The 18377-nt window shown below is 41.4% G+C and overlaps 1 protein-coding gene across 4 annotated transcripts in view; it reads left to right on the top strand.

Moving 5' to 3' along the window:
- Nucleotides 1–1909, top strand: part of prdm8b (PR domain containing 8b) — a 7580-nt gene extending 5671 nt beyond the window's left edge. For all 4 annotated transcript variants that reach the window (XM_072665063.1, XM_072665065.1, XM_072665064.1 and 1 more), the window contains exon 4: nt 40–1909. In XM_072665063.1, coding sequence (XP_072521164.1) covers nt 40–1295 — 1256 coding nt within the window. In that variant the 3' untranslated portion in view covers nt 1296–1909. The remainder of the gene's footprint in view (nt 1–39) is intronic.
- Nucleotides 1910–18377: the final 16468 nt, after the last annotated feature.

Genomic DNA, 18377 nt, shown 5'->3' with positions numbered 1-18377 from the left:
ATGAAATCTCTGACACCTCTTTTCTTTTCGTTGGTCCAGGATCGCCACCTTACCTGTGCCCGGACTGCAGTCAACGCTTCCAGTTCGAGTTCCCGCTTCTGGCTCACCTGAGGTTCCGCTGCACCAAGAGACTGCAGAGCATGGCCAGCTTGGAGGACGAGGCTAAGGACAGAAGTGAACAGACCAGCATGCCCTCCACCAGGTCCAGTCCCAAGCTAGGCCGATCCGAGGGTTTTCCCAGCCCACAGGACGGGAAGCCGTCCACAGACTTCCACAATCTTGCCAGGGACTTGGAGAATAACAGGACCAGTCCTCCTAGCGACAAGGAGGCCGAGATCCTGAGCGAGAGCTCAGGAAAGCGCAAGTTCTCCGACATGGAGGACAACAGGGGCATTGGATTAGTCCATCCCCTGCCCAAGTCCAAGGAAGAGCTGGTGAACTCAGCCCAGCAGTACCGTGGGGCGTACGGCCTGGAGGAGAGCAGGCGGGCTTTCTCGCCTCCAGGCTCGGAGGCGACAGAAACCAAGCGGAGCGCCTTCACGGAAGTCAAGAAGTCGTCCCAGAGCTTGAAGCACGGCAGCAAAAACTCCGGCTTCAACTCTGAGAACAAAGCGGAGGCTGGCCGGCCCAGCAGCAACCCAAGCGAGAAGCATGTGAGCATCAGGCAGGTGCTGAGTGAGACTCAGCCCCCGCAGTCCCGGATTGAGACGTCGACGGTGGGCAGCGCCTTCACCTCAGTGCCCCAGCAAGAGGGGGGATCGGAGCGCAAGAGCGCCTTCAGCCAGCCGTCCCGCTCCTTCTCGCACGTCTCGCCGCTGGTCATGGCGCCCAAGCTCCTGCCGGCAGTGGACTGTCACCCAGCCGTGGGCGACACGGTCTCTTCCAGCCGGCTTTACCAGGCCGACCACCTGGCCGCCAAGCTGCAGGGTTCTGAACTGGGCAGCAACTGCCCTGTGCCGGGCGGCATGGCCAAGCAGAGCCCCTTCCTCTACACCACAGCCTTCTGGCCAAAGACGTCAGGCCCCATCCAGCTGCAGATGCCGTCGGCCCTCACGCTCCTGCCCCCTTCGTTCACCTCCCTATGCCTGCCTGCCCAGAACTGGTGCGCCAAGTGCAACGCCTCCTTCCGCATGACCTCTGACCTGGTCTACCACATGCGCTCGCATCACAAAAAGGAGTACTCCATGGAGCCGCTGGTCAAGAGGCGGCGCGAGGAGAAGCTCAAGTGCCCTATCTGCAACGAGTCTTTCAGGGAGCGGCATCACCTCTCCCGTCACATGACCTCGCATAACTGACTCTTTTTTTCGGGGGATCTTTATTTGCCAGTGGCTTTTTTTTGTGTGTCCTATCAACATGGGAATATTGTCAATCTGGAGAAACGCACTTGATCTCACGTTCGAAAAAGACATTTCTATTCGGATTGTTTCTTTCAAATGTCATGTTTTGGTGTATGCAAATGCATTTTGACTTTAAAACAGAAAAAAAAATCTATTTATCATATGAAGCACTTATTATTTGGGGGGGAGGGGCACTGAGGAATAAGGATGTGTAAATGTAATTTGTATTTTGTACATATTAATGTATAATGTATAGAAATCGAATCGAAATGTAGTTCCATTTCACGGAGAAAGCTATTCAATGACTTTTCATGTCTATAGGCCGCAGGTCGAATCCTGAACATAATTTGAATATGATGTTGAACTATATTTAAGGATGCATGTAAATGATAGTTATTGGTTTAAGATGCAGTCTATCCACAATGTACATACTTGTTTTGTTTGAATACAAAGTGTAATATTTTGTGTCCGTGAGGAATAGATTCAGTGTTTCTTCCTTTTGCTGAAATTTACTATTTGATAGTTTATCTAACCATGTTGAATGCTTTGACAATAAAATAGCTTTATTTTCACTGGACTGTGTGACTCCTTCTGATACATGGGACTAATAGCCGTGTTTTTACTGTACACCACTGCTCAGGTTGACTGCTATTAATATTACCAGTGAGACCAATGGTCTCTTTAAAATGGTTTCAATGGTTTAAACCAATGGAGTTGTTTGAGACATTTATACAGTAATAACTGTACAGTACTGTACAAATCCTCACACAGTGGATGAGAGAGAGAGAGAGAGAGAGGGAGTGTGTGTGTCTGCTCGCTCTGCTGAACTACACAGCAGCTTCTGTAGTTATTACATTTATTTATTCTGGATGAACTGACTAACTACTGACATTCACAGCGTGTGTGTGTGTGTGTGTGTGCGCGCGCTCGTCCAATGTCTTTAGCGTTCATCGTAGTGAGACTCGTGTACAGTGCGTGTGTGCGGCGCGTGGTGAAGAGCGAGCTCGGCTCTTCGAGGAGGCGGAACGCGCGCGAGTCCCGCGACCCTGCTCGACCGTACCGAGTCAATTTTATTATTTTATTGACTTTTTTGACTCGTTTGTTTTAATTTCCGTTTTAATCAGGAATTCGTACATTTGTCGGCGTTGTGCTTCAATACATTTACAAAAGTCGATTTATTAGTCAATAAAAAAAAATAAAAAAATAAAAACATGGAGGTAATGATCCGCCTTACTTAGGGGCTTTTGCGGTATTATTATTATTATTATTATTATTATTATTATTATTATTATCATTATCAAGTAGTAGTACAATAATAACAACACTAATAAATACATGAATTGTTTTTTATAATTGTATTTTTAAACATTTGATACAAATATTATAACGAATACTACTACTACTAGTTGTAATAATAATAATAATAATACGAAAAAAGAATATGACTTTAAAAACTCTTAGGACCGGTTGGTTTGTGAACCGTAATGCCTGATAAATGTAGTTCCGTTTCTACAACATAGTGATTGGCTGGATATAGACTTACAGTCCTTACAGATAAAGACGGCGCGCTGTTATTATTATTATTATTATTATTATTATTATTATTATTGTCGTTGTTGGTGGGCTATTAAAATAGCATTTATTTTTTTTAATAATATAATATAATTAATATAATATATATTAATATAATTAAAGATAATTATAATATAATAATAATATAATTAAAGAATTTATTTATTTATTTGCTTATTTATTTACTTACTTACTTAAAGTCCAAGTGAATCGTTTAGAAATCTGCGTTTTTCCTCTCATCTGATCAGTGGGAGTACTGCACAGCACTGCACAGGCCGTTCTGCTGTGTGTTTAACGTGGCGGACCTTTACAGCAGTGACCTGCCGAGAGACTGGTAAGTTACTGTGAGCCGGTCAGCTCCCCTTTATGAGAACAGTCAAGAGAAGGGAATGAACACCAGTCATTTAACGACAACATTAATAATATAAGCCCTTAAAACCCGGCATAAGCAGCTGTGATTTACAGTGACGGTGTTTCTTCAATAATCAATAGCGGCGCCATATGATTGTTTTCTTTACATTTTATTACATTCATATGTCTTTCTCAGAGAGGAAATGCTAATCAGTGTTTAGCCCGTGGTACGGGAATAGTCTATGTGTGTGGAGAGAGGGGTGGTGGGGTGGGCGTGGGGGTGGGGAGAGGGGCTGACTCCTAAAATAGCTCAACAGTGACACCAAGCTTTCACAGCGAGAAATTCGCCTGAACCCTGGACTGCAAGGAAGCAAGGAAGCAACCCGAGCTTCTGTCAATCAGAGCCCACTGAATAAGCCCTCATCACACACACACACACACACACACAGAGGGAACATATATACAACAACAATAAACCAACTAACCCTTGTGTTGCTGTTTTAATATGTGCTGTATTTTTTATGCACAGCGTGTGCAAATGCATAGTGCTTCAGCAAGATTAGACTGAGTTATTATCTTACTTATTAACATTATATTCAGTTTTTATAGCTCACTGGGGCTGATGAGGGGAAAACCGATGAAGAAGGAAAGATGATCCAGCTGAGTGGTGCCCTTCTCAAAGTCATGGATTTAGTACAGTCCTTTAAAATGGAACAATATTACAGAATGAAGGAATGTGATCTGGGTCCAACGCACAATTGGTGGATTAGGATTAGGATCAGAGTCTCCTCTGGGAAAGCCAACTCCTTCACTCCTACATCGCCAGCATTTTCTGCTGATATCAGCCCAATCCTAAGAGTTCTGAAACTGCACACTCACACTGGGTGATTATGAGGGAGTGGGATAGTAAGGTGTTTCAGTAGTATGAACATTTCAGCATACTTTCAGATGCGGTAGGGGTTTTTGGTGTGACATGGTTCTCAGATTTCTTTACAGTGGTGGTAATAGGAACTAGGAGTCACGATGTCTACAACACAAATGTACACATTTTATTAAATATAAATGTTACTGAAGTTATTGAATCAATATCAGCTGACACTCAAGTATTGTTTTAAGACCATAAGTCTTCCTCTTTTAAGTATTATCTTCTTAGTATTTCCTCCTGGTGTTTGTTTCATGAATCTGACTTTAAATAAACTGAATTTAGGTTAAACTGAACTGAATTTTGCTGGAACTAAACTGAACCAAATTAAACTGAACTAAATGGAACTGAATTAAAACAGAACTAAATGGAACTGAATTAAACTGAACCCAATTGAACTGAACCCAATTGAACTGAACTAAATGGAACTGAATTAAACTGAACCAAATTGAACTGAACTAAATGGAACTGAATTAAACTGAACTAAATTGAATTTAACTAAATGGAACTGAATTAAACTGAACTGAACTAAATCGAACTAAATTGAATTGAACTAAATGGAACTGAATTAAACTGAACTAAACTGAACTAAATTTTAACTGAACTAAACTGAACTAAACTGAACTGCATTAGCCAAATTGAACTGAATTAAACCAAACTGAACTGAATAAACTTGACTTTAACTGAACTAAACATAACTGAACTAATCTGAACCAAATGTAACTGAACTAAACTCAAAAGTACTGAACTGAATTTACCTGAACTACATTAAACCAAACTAAATTTAATGACTAGTTAAACTAAACTGAACTGATTTTTTAAAACTAAATTGAAATGAATTAAAACTAAACTAACCTATAATGCCGTTAAATTGACCTGGCATATTACAGAAGTCCAGATCATTTTGTTACCTTTCAAGACTTAATGAAAATGTGCATCCATAAACTGAGCTGAATGCATGCATGCTTTTATCAAAACTTTATGGTAAAACTGATGGTAAAACTGTTACACGGGGATCCTAAATTAAACAGACTGGTGAGGTTAGTAAAATGACTGTCCCAGATGTGCAATTCTTACTAGAATAGCAATCTAAATATGAAGGTCTGGAAATAAATAATGAGGTAATAAATAAATACATTATCAACCACCAATCACTAACCTATTGTTGTAGCTCAACATTGCCACACAAAAAGCTAAAGTCCTTCCTTCAGGAGCCTAAAATGTATACATGCTGCCTTGAGGCTCCCTTAGACGTCTCAGACCGTGCTGGATAAAACACTTCTGCTGGGAACTGTTCCTCAGAGAACTGTCCTTTTTCAGAAGGTCTATGCAGGCTCCTAAATGTGTTCCGCCTGTATGGTGAGCTGAGGAACCCCAAAAGTGCCTAGAGTCTCTTTTTATTTTTACAGTGCATTGCTCCCTCTACAGGTGAATCCAGGACTTGCAAACTCAAAAAAACAAATGTTCCCACAAGCTAATCTCTATGCTTTACATTCAAAACCCTGCACAATCACAGCGAATAACAGTTTGAGGAGGAAGCACTTTCTACGTAGCACACGCACACATCCAAAACAGCTCTGTCTGACACATGAGATACTGAAATGAACTCAGCTGGGAGATGTTGATGGTCTCCTGGAGACATGTTCACCTCTGCTTACCAGAGATATTTATTGCCCCCCGTGCTTTGAGGCTGGAGTCATCCTCCCCTTGCTAAGCTCGAGTTACATTTGTCACTGTATCACTCAGCACTCGGCAGTCAACCCTTCTTGCATGCGGCCAATGCGGTCACCCTTGGCCAACCTAGCTGGCCTGCTTCTCATAGTTAACGTGTGATTGTGTCCTATGTTGAACTTCACCTCGCCGTGTGTGCCTTCTCTTCCTGTCCCTGTTGTTCCGCTCTGGCAACGTGGCTCACTCTCATCAAAACAGGTCAATGGGATCTGAGGAGGAAGCACACAAAGCTTGAACAGTGTACATATTAATAGACTCTTCACACTAACAACGCCGTGACACCCGAGATGACTGCGGAGAGGATAGGAAAGCCAAACGTGTGATTTACACCCACTGATTTATGATCACTATAGGGAACTTCATTGAGCACTGCGTCCTCTGAAGTGTATTTATACGCTGCACGCTACACCGCATGTGGATTTCAGGAACTGCTTAACACTCTCAGCGCAGATTAGGTCTGATTTGGACCTATAGGATGACTGAACGATCAGACATCTTAGTCAAAGTAAACCTGATCAATTTATCAATAATTAGCAACAATAGAGATGGCATGATACCCCTTTTGCTTTTCCATTATCGATACTATTATTGAAATCTTCAGTATCGACCAGTAACAGTACCGATCTGGAGTTTACCGAAAGCATCTCATACACCTGGTCACTTCAGGCGTCTTGAGGATCAGGACTTTATCTGGATGAGGCCGAGGTCAAGTGTAAACACACCTAAGACTCATTTAAACCAGATACAAATCCCCTCACTCAAACACTTCAGGAGGTGGTATGAGACACATTTGAGCGACAGGTTATAGCAGTGTAAACACATCCGTCTCTTCAAGACGCATTCGACAGCCAAAACCCTTCCCAATACAACCCGAAACACCAGTAATAATCACCACGCACTGAGTGAATCTGCATATTTCGTCCCACACAGAGATCGGATTTCAGTCTGACTGACCGGCGACACATTTGACTACCCAGTGAAAATGCATGTGGCTAAAATCTTATCAGCATACAATCCAGATAGTATTTAGTGACCAGGTGTGAACAGGGTCTTAGTGTTAAGATCATCTCAAAGATTAGAGAGAGTATTCAGTGTGATGCTCGCTTGACTATTGAAGATTCTTCCTTGTGCATCAGATGAGTTTTGGAAACCCGGCTGTAGAGTGCATGTACGTTTGGACGCAAAGAGGAACTGCATTTTATGAAAAGAACACCAACTTGCCAACTGTGAAGCACGGGGGTGGATGCACCTTGCTTTGGACTTGTGTAGCAACCACTGACAATGGCAATATTACATAGGTGGAGGGAGGACTGGATTGATTCCACAACAAATCACATATCATACCAAGTCCTAGACGCAAATGTCAAACTGTCATCTGTTAACCCCTTAACACCCCAAGGCTTATTACACACTAAGATGTATTATCCAGTTACTACAGGGAGTATTGTAGAAACTGTAGGGCTATTCGCTGGTGATAGAAGTTTTCAGCCCTTTGGCTTTTCTGCTTTTTAACAGGTTAAAAGGCTAAAGCTGGCAAAAAGATGGTTCCTACAACAGGATAATGATCAAAAATATACCTCAAAAATAGTCCTCTGACCTTAACTCCACATAAATGTTGTGGATAGACCTTAAACAAGCTGTCCATGCACGACGACCCCAGAATCTCCCAGAACTAGAGTGCTTCTGTGCAGAAAAGTGGGGGGAACAAATCCAACGACAAGAAATGAAAAACCTTTAGCTGCTTTAAAACTAGGTTTTGGCTCCAGTTCCCAATGGTAACCCATGCTGATTCACTTCTTTGATGAGCTGTGGCATGTTTTCTAGTGGGCTTTTGAGCTGAACGTACACAATAAGCACTAAATAGCAGTGGACCTGGACTGTTTTAATACAGAACACATTCAATCTGTCGCTGCGCTGACAGGCACAAATTTACACTTAGCGTGCGCTTTAAAGTCAATCCCCCTGTCTTTATAGGCCCCTCTGCGTACTTGCTTGCCGCTCACTCTCGGATCGCTGCTTGTACCTGCCATATGGACGCGTGCCTTTCAGATTCTTAGCATTGCGGAAAAAGAACAATCGGAGTGTGGCGAAGGTATTTGGGTTGCACCTGTTTCTCCACCTCTAGCTAATGTCTGCCATGAGTTGCACGTTAAATCTTTAAAGCTGAGTGAAGCAGGATGTCACTTTATCACTCCATGTGCGATCTGAACTTGGTCTGACTGGATTTAGGGGCCCATTTGATGGAAAACTGAATGGAAAAATGAAGAAATAGAAGACTCCACAGTGTTCAGTCCCCCAGTCCATGCAGTCCAATTTTTATACTAAAAGTCAAGTCTGGTCACAAAAACTATCCATGTATATAAATTTGCATATTCAGCCTACAGCAATTTAGGCCCATCCACTGGGGAAAAGTACAGTAAAGGGTTGGTACAGTCTTAAAGGCACAGTAACAAAAAAACAGCACGCGCTGCCCCATATCATGGCAAATTGCAAGCAATAGGCTCCTTATGTTGTCAATAAAGCCCTTCACACTGGATGTGCACATAGTGGGGAACCCTGGCGGTAATGTGCATGTTAAGCACAGAAATACACAACAGCCCCGGGGGTCCCAAGCCATGCTGCTTTGCCATCAGCAGCCGAGAGTCCGAGAGAGCGCAATTGGTCATGCTTTCTCCAGATGGAAAGATGGTGCTCTCTCTAATCGGCGCGGTTGTCTGTTGGCTGGTGTGGCAGAGCTGGGGACCCATCATGTCAGCAGTTTACATTTACATTTACGGCATTTAGCTGACGCTCTTATCCAGAGCGACTTACAAGGTTACTCGTATTACAGAGATGGGCCAATGCAGTCAAAGGAGTCTTGCCCAAGGACTCTTATTAGTGTAGCACAGCACAGTCACTCAGACTGGAAATCGAACCCTGGTCTCCCACATGGTGTAGTAGCTCACTGGCAGGTAGGGGTGTTATCTGTTGTGCCACACCAACCACCTCAGTTAGACAAGAGACGGTGGCTGACTTTGCATGATGCGGAGGAGACGTGTGTCGGGGAGCATTGCTAGTGCTAGGGTGAGCTACGAATGGGTGCGTTGATTGGCAGTGCCTAATTGGGGAAAAAAAGGGACAAATTGGACAAAACGCAGCATAAAAAGCAGTATTTACAGCATTATGTTGGAAGTATTCTTGCGAAATGTATAATCTAGGCCAATAAACATGCCAACAAAAAGCTACTTTATAGCTGAAAGGAAGTTTCAGGAGTTTCCTCTATACACAATAAGCTATTCATCACCTGATCTTTCAAACACAACAGCTAGCTAACAAAATCAACACATGTAGCCCAAGTAATATAGAGGATAATTTGTAAAGCCAAGCTCAAATTTAATCTACATAATATTTATGTCATGTCCGGTGTGAAATGACGAGCATCGTGGAAGCGTTATGGCGTACTACACAGTATCTGGTATGAGCTTGGCTTTACTTGGATGTGTTAAATGGCATAAAATCATACAGATTTCATAGGAGATATATATATGCAGATTGGTGCCGCTGTGCTAGCTTTTAGAAAAGTGAAGGTACAACACCCTCAGAGCATGCTAACGTAAACTCCAACCAGAAGATCATGGGAACGTTTGCCCAGAAAGCCAATCTAATAAAGCTAATACTAATCCAGTGTTTAGAGAAGTCATGTGGCCGAGTCAGCGGCAGTGGAAAACTCTCCTGTTACACTCAGGTCTATACGTTCTGAACCCATGCTCATCTTTTTTTAGCTTTTAGATCTACCATTAGCAGGCATCTGCACTCAAAGCAAATATCTCTGGTTCACATACCGCGGCCGCACAGTTACATCCACCATGCCAGTGTCAGCGGTTCAATGGCTAACAATGCCAGGCACAGCTGGCGTGACCCCTACAGCGCTGCTTAGCTAACTGCAGCCGGACATAAATTGTCCAAAGCTGACTGTACTCCACAAACTGCTGGTAAGATGTTCCAGTCTTTCACACGCCACTATTAATACAGACGCCGCAGCGCCCTCATGTTATCTTTGCTGGCCTGTGCCAAGCTGACATGTTTGCAAGTCATTGTGGAGAACAAGCTTGCGAGCCCCTTCGCCATGCCGGTAAACAATAACTTCTCCAGACAGCTTGCCAAATTTGTCACGACCTGAGCTGTCATACTGCCTTGGTTGTGTCGTGGTGTGAAAGTATGCACTCTTACTAACTACATTCACTACAGAATAGGGCTGTAGAACTACTTTGGGCTTCCTAAAGAACATTTCACTCACAGAGTTTATTCTTGATAGATCCTCCATATAAAATATTATATAATGGATGCCCAAACTTTGTCATTTCTGTGAGACAAAGTAATGTAAAAATGTTTTAAACATAAAAAAAAACACAGATTATCTCCATCTGCAGTGGCATTTGTCAGGAGATTACATTAATGGATAAATTAGGCAGTAAATGAACGGTCAGTTCTTGAAGGTGATGTGCTAAAAGCAGGAAAAAATGGGCAAGCATAAGAATCTGAGCTACTTTAACAAGGTCCAAATTACCATGGCTAGACGACTGGGTCAGAACATCTCCAAAACATCAGGCAGGTCTTATGTGGTGTGTTTAACATGCAGTGGTCAGTACCTACCAAAAGCGCCCCCAAGAAGGGACAACCTGCAGGGTCATGAGCAGCTAAGGCCCATTGATGCGATCCATGAAGGCCCCAACTCACAACTTACAGGACGTAGCTGCTAGGATCTGCTGCTAACGTCTTGGTGCCAGATACTACAGGATGCTTTCAGAGGTCTTGTGGAGTCAGATCTCGAACGGTCAGATCTGTTGTGGCGGTACAAGGGGGGGTCTATGTAATATTAGGCAGGTGGTCAGAAAGTAATGGCTGATCTGACTTATGTGGTGTGTTCAACATGCAGTGGTCAGTACCTACCAAAAGTGCACCAAGAAGGGACAACCTTTTGGGTAAACCAGTGTAATGAGCAGGGTCATGAGCAGCTAAGGCTCATTGATGCGATCCGTGAAGGCCCCAACTCACAACTTACAGGACGTAGCTGCTAGGATCTGCTGCTAACGTCTTGGTGCCAGATACTACAGGATGCTTTCAGAGGTCTTGTGGAGTCAGATCTCGAACGGTCAGATCTGTTGTGGCGGTACAAGGGGGGGGTCTACTTAATATTAGGTAGGTGGTCAGAAGGTTATGGCTGATCGGTGTATAGTAAAATCGCATGTTTAAAGTATTATGTTTGTTTTTTCTTTGGGTGGTGGGTGTTGGGATCGTTACTGTCCAGAAAAGAAGTGCTTTTTTAAAAGGTTCTATAAAGAACTATCTAGTAGGTTGAAGAACCATTTCAGGGTCAGTATAGAGAATAGAGGATGTCAGTATAGAGTAACTTTCTGGCAGTACCAAATCACACATCCTCAAATTTGGCCCACTGGACAGACTCAGAGTAGTCCTATATGTAAAAGTTCTAGATTGTGTTCTTCTATTTGTTCCCGCCAGATATGGACATCCCAACCATGAACCATTCAAGATATTGTTAAGATGGATATTTGTTTATATATACTGTACTAAAGTAAAATGTCTGTATAATATTATTTTACTGTGTATATAAGCCAAATCCATCTTACTTTTTTCATTTCTGCAAATGCAATAAAATATTATTTCTAAATAACAAACATAACTAAGATATTCTGCTTGGTAAAAGCGTAATTATGTAGATTACGTAGGTTTGCTATCTGAACAAAGAATGTGGAAAATATTGACTTAAATAGTTTATGCAAAAAATTATTCTAACAATGATGTGCCTCTATTAATCGGAATAAATACAATTCTTATCAAGAACATTATTTTTTTAAAATAAATGTCAACTTTTAGCGCGCACAATAATCTGCAAACTTTAAAGCGTTCACATTTTTTAAACACACATCTTACCAAATTTTGCCCCAACTTCATCCTGTAGGTCTCTCCCCTTAAAGAGACTAGTGACGTATCAGTGGCTTTATTTAGCATCGCTACTGTTGAGCTCAGAGGCTAGATTACACTTTATTTATCCTGAAATATGGATTAAATCTCATAATTTACTCTCTTACCCCGCCCTCATCACTGACTGACTGACTGACTGACTGACTGACCGACTGACTCACTGACTGACCGACTGACTCACTGACTGACTCACTGACTCACTCACTCACACAGCTGCTCCTTGTTTAGCTCTTAGCTTAGTTCAGCCCAACGACTGATCATGCATTTATGTCTTAAAAAGTTGTTGAAGCTTTTTCTTTATTGAAAAAAAAACCTACACTAAGACATTATAAGAAAATTCCTCTAGCCAGTTTATTAGGCATACCACACATTTATTTGTTCTCCCTTCCAAACATTTGACATGCTAGCTAGCAAAATATTGTTGTGATTAATGCCAGTAAACTTTTTATTACAATAACAGACTAGCACCACTATATACACCACAATATATATATATATATATATATATATATATATATATATATATATATATATATATATATATATATATATATATATATAGACTCAGTACAGGACAGCCAATCAGAACAGAGCTTATTTATCTTATATCAGCAACAGGCTGTTTTATTCTAAGAGATACAGAACGGTTAGAAAACAGTTGTGTAAAAATGACTTATGACCGCTTTGGAAAAATAAAACCACACAAATGTTATAAGTGGACCTCATGGGAAATGTTGGATATGGGCCTTTTAATGTTATATGTCAAGTAAAGTTTTTGGTTTCCTAGAACTGTACATCCCAGCCAAGAATCATTTAAGAAGCGTTATTTTTAAGAGCCGTGAAGAGGCTGCTTCAAGCTTTCCTCCTCGGCCAGAGTAAAAATACTGGGCTGCGGAAATCCAGTGTAAAACTATACGCAAGTAATCTTTGGCTGCTGTGGAGGTATTCTGGACAGCCCACTCTGATTACTGCTGCTCTGAGCCAGGGCAGTCAGGTAGGGGTGAAGCCTGATTTACAGCATGCGGATGTGCTGGGGAAATTCCCTGGTAATCGTGGAGACCAAATAAAGATCGCTGTTTGTTGTTTTTATTTTTTACAGAGCCAGAACTGTTGGGGTGGGGTGGGGGGTGATGAGCGAACATTCGAGCTGCATTACTCTAATCCACAGCAAAGATGACAGACCTACATCAGAGTGTACCGAATTTGCCGTGACCTAAAGGAATGGGCACCTGTGCAAAGGCTAGTGCTCAAATGAAGATGTACGATCCCAGAAGAGGCACACACACAGAAGTGGATAATTGATTGGGGACAGTTCTTTTGCTTGTGTGTCCTCCGGCAAAACTATGGAAAGAGCCTGAAGAGTTCTGGTCTGGGAGGCGAAGGGGTCGAAGGGGTCGCAGCTCAGTGAACCTCAGGAAGAAAGGCAGTATAATCATCATGGGGATTCACAACGCACAAGCTAGCTGGGTAGCCTAAGGCTAAAATCTTACCTGACCACCAGGAGAAAACATACGGGACATTCCTACTTTAACCACTCTTACAAATAGAGGTTCCTGCAAGGTTTTTGGCTTGGATGTACTGTTCTAGAAAACATGTCAGCATTTGTGTAGAACCTTTACACTATATGGATGTTCTTTCAACATTAAAGAACTGCAAACTTACACCCTTAGTAATGTATTATTGTACAGTACTTATATTATTAAATGTATTATTTTGCCAAGGGTGTCAAACTTTTCCCTGTGTGTGAATTATACTATAACACTGTTTTTACCATAATATACTACATTGAACTCTGAATACTACATTGTATTTACAGTATTAACTATATTTACACATTTAATTCTATGCAGACTCATTATTCATTACTCTCATTATTATTATTTTTAATATTATTATGAACATTTGAAAGCTATTATGCTTGCTCCAATCCAACCTAGTCTCAAGAGGAATTTGTACATATGTGACTAAAAGTTAAGGATTCGTATAATGTGTACAACATTTAGTTTGACTGTCAAGCACATGAACATATTACTGAACTTAACCAAAACATTAACTACCCTAACCCTAATCTTTACCATAACCCAAACAGTAACTACCCTTACCCTAACCTTTACCATAACCCAAACAGTAACTACCCTTACCCTAACCTTTACCATAACCCAAACAGTAACTACTCTAACCTTTAGGTCAGGGTTAAGTTTATGTTATGGTAAACATTAACTACCCTAACCATAATCTTTACCATAACCCAAACATTAACTACCCTTACCCTAACCTTTACCATAACCCAAACAGTAACTAATCTAACCTTTAGGTCAGGGATAAGTTTATGTTATGGTAAACATTAACTACCCTAACCATAATCTTTACCATAACCCAAACAGTAACTACTCTAACCTTTACCATAACCCAAACAGTAACTACTCTAACCTTTACCATAACATAAACTTAACTTAACCCTGACCTAAACATTAACTACCCTAACCCTAAACTTTACCATAACCCAAACAGTAACTACCCTTACCCTAACCTTTACCATAACCCAAACAGTAACTACTCTAACCTTTAGATCAGGGTTACGTTTATGTTATGGTAAACATTAACTACCCTAACCATAATCTTTACCATAACCCAAACATTAACTACCCTTACCCTAACCTTTACCATAACCCAAACAGTAACTACTCTAACCTTTAGGTCAGGGTTAAGTTTATGTTATGGTAAACATTAACTACCCTAACCATAATCTTTACCATAACCCAAACATTAACTACCTTTACCCTAACCTTTACCATAACCCAAACAGTAACTACTCTAACCTTTAGGTCAGGGTTAAGTTTATGTTATGGTAAACATTAACTACCCTAACCATAATCTTTAACCCAAACATAACCTAACCCTAACCTAAACACCCTAAACATAAACTAACCTACCCTAACCTTTACCATAACCCAAACATTAACCACCCTATCCTTTACCATAACCTAAACGTAACTTAACCTAAACTACCCTAACCTTTACCACAACCTAAACTTAACCTAACCCTTATCTTTACCATATCTACATTACATAACATTACATAACATTAACTACCCTAAGGCCAAGCATAACCTTTACCCTAACCCTAAACATACCCATGATACAATGTAAAATTCTTAAAAAAAATTTTTTGGAGGTTGCGTCCATCAATATAAGGTCCATAACAGAGAAAAGCAATATTCTGTGGTGCTGCTGTTCTCTCAGTTCTCAATTCAAAACAGTGCCACCAATGGAGGGGAGCTCCTTGTGAATCATGCAAATGTTACAAATTCCTTGGGGTACAGTTGAGATGTAGACGTACGAATATTATGAGCTCTTGTTGCAAAGTCACATGAGGCCAGCCAACCAATTCCTTTTAAACTGCTGCTAAGACAATACAGCTAAACACACTTGGAGAAGAACACTAACTACCAGTTCAGTTTCAACAGCTAACACACCCACATTGGCTAGTATCGCACTGCGAAAGGGGAGGAAGGGTCACCCTACTCAGAGAGAGGCCAAATATGCCCTTGTCTTTCAGCCATGGATGGCTCTGGGTAATAAAATGATTTATTGTCATTCATTCATTTATTTACTCTAATTCCTGGCCATGGCTGCGGTGGCTCTGGAGCCAACCCGGAATCACTGGGCGCAAGGCAGGTATACCCTCTGCACAAGACGCCAGCCCATCACAGGGACAAGATTCATTAAGTTAAAATTATACTACTAGGCCTTCAGTTTGGGCCATAAGGTCAAAACCCACCTGTTTGAAATGTCTTCCCATTCTGACAGTATGCTAACACTAAGTTCTTTTATTTGGTCATTCCAGATTGAACACAGGGATTTGAAGCTTGTACATGATATTTCCGTATTCCTGGTTAGGCATACATTTATTTTATGTACTGGAAATCAAATGATGATTGATTGCTTCCTGTCAGTTTCTAATTATGTATTACTGCAAAACTGAACAAAAATGTCTAGACATTAGTTCACAGAAATCAGTTGGTCTTTTCTGAAGGTCTAGAAGCACCCAATGGTTCTTTATACCCACCACCATGTTTGGCAGTGTTTTCTAACTCACCCCTGCCTGTTTGTTCTGTCATTGGACAGATAATGAAGAATCATGCCGGATTCATTCAAATGGTTTCCTGGTGATGGGGAGACTCCTGCATGAGGTACAGTGGGAAGCCAAAAGCTAGAACCATTGATGAATCAGTCAGGACACCCATTGTTTATACACATCTGGTGGATTACCTCATTCTAGATACTGGAGGCTCCAACAGGAACAAATGACTTTTACAATTAAGAGGGTAAACAGATCCACAATGGCTACGTTAAAGTCATCAATTGAAAAAAACAATGATGTGTAGACTTTGCAGACTTCTTAGTCAGCCAGACACTAAGACTAGAATGTTTTCAGAAGACATTCCTTTGAGAACATCTTTTACCTAAGGACATCATCGCATTTTGGGAAAAAACGTGAAAAAAAAGCAAGAAATACTTATTTTCTTAAAAATATGTTAAAACATGTGGCACATTAAATATTACTCCAACATGACATTAAATAAAAAGTAGGGTTTCACAATATACCATAATTGTATTTCAGAATTAGCAGATCATTAAAACTGAACCAGCCCTGGATTGTGACTCACTCACATTTAGCAGACTAAAGACTCTCCACAAGGGGAGACTCTTATGAAAAATATTGGATATCAGCATTGGTCTAAAATTCTATGTGGTTGGTGTGGCGCAACAGATAACACCACTAACAGCCAATGTGAGGGAGTGGGGTTCGATTCCCGGTCTGGGTGGCTATGCCGCGCTACATCAATAAGAGTCCTTGGGTAAGACTCCTAACACTACTTTGGCCCACCTCTGTAATACGAGTAGCCTTGTACGTCACTCTGGATAAGAGGGTCAGCTAAATTCCATAAATGTAAATGTAATTCCCATATATCAATACATAAAAAATATTGGATATCAGCATTGGTGTATAATTCCCATATCAATAAACCTCTTATGAAAAATATTGGATATCAGCATTGGTCTATAATTCCCATTTTGTTGCATCTCTTACAGACCAATACTGATATCCACTATTTTTCATAATTCCCATATCAATCCCATATCGAACATTGGATATCAGGATTGGTCTATAACTCCCATATTGGTACTGTCATGGCTAGTTAGGCCAGACACAGAGGAATGAACACTCGCAGAGATGGGTCCAATGCAAGTACTTTTAATTACACAAAAAGGGAAAAATCCACAGTACAAATGAAAGCAAGTAAAGCAACAACTAAAGGGCTTAAACAGGAAAGCAACGTAAACTTGACAACCAAAAGGGTGAACACAAAGCACACCTGAGACCGGGGGGGCTCTGGGAGCTGAGATGGGTGAGCAGAGTAGGGAAACGTCCAGGACACTAAGGACGTGCGTGAACCGCACAGAGACTACTCAAAACTGGGGGAAGAGAGCTGGGGAACCAGCCTCTGAACCATAAACAGCTAGGCCGACCAAACCTGAAGACGCAACGTGGAAGAGGGTCGCCTAGCAGGAATGAGAGTCGAGGATATAACCAGGGAGCGAGTGTAAGCGCCTCGCTAAATCCGAAGACAGACCGATGGTCTGCTCGAGGAACTTAACTAAGAACCAAAGCTGGCCTAAACAAACCGTGATCCGTGTCCTGAACCTCTCGGATTAATCGAGGTTCTAAACGAACAATCCAATTCTCGGCGAGGATCTCAGAGTCCGAGCTTCTTAAGTACCCCCAGGTACTTCAAGTGAAACACATTACGTAAACAAGACCTGATAAACTTGAACCAAACCACTGAACCAATACAGAGAATCAAACATGAATGGAAACACAACAAAAGTCCTTATGTGAGCCTGTGGGCGGCGGCTCAGAATCGCCCCGGGGGAAGGCGCGATACAGAGGGGCTGACAGGTACATCTTTAATGAAATGTAATGGATATTGTGATTGGCCTATAATTCCCATATTGGTACATCTCCAGAGAGACACATGGGACATTTAAAAAAAAATGGTATTGTTATTAGCCTACAGTTTCCTCACTGGTGCATCCCCAATGAAAAATATTGTATCTGCATTGGCCTACAGTTCAAATAGTAATTCTTGCCTAATCAAAGGTATGGGATATCGGCATTGGCCCATAATTCCCATACAGGTGCATAGGAATATGTTTTAAACACATGCACATCACTTAGGTCCTACCATTCAAAGTATGCCTGAAACACCTATACTGTAACTGGGTATTGTAATTCCATTAATATTGATACACATTTCTCATATTTATCTGCATCTTCTACTGTGTTTCTGAACGTAACTGCAAAGCTTAACACTTTCAGTACAGCCCTGATCGTTCAATCCCATATGGCCTAGACATTTCAACAGAGCTCATAAAGAGTTCCCATGTGTTCACAGAAAAGAGGGGCAGTGGCGCTT

The sequence above is a fragment of the Salminus brasiliensis genome, chromosome 20 (assembly GCF_030463535.1).
Source record: "Salminus brasiliensis chromosome 20, fSalBra1.hap2, whole genome shotgun sequence".
Classification (NCBI taxonomy): Eukaryota; Metazoa; Chordata; class Actinopteri; order Characiformes; family Bryconidae; genus Salminus; species Salminus brasiliensis.
This window is presented reverse-complemented; position numbering and strand designations above follow the sequence as displayed.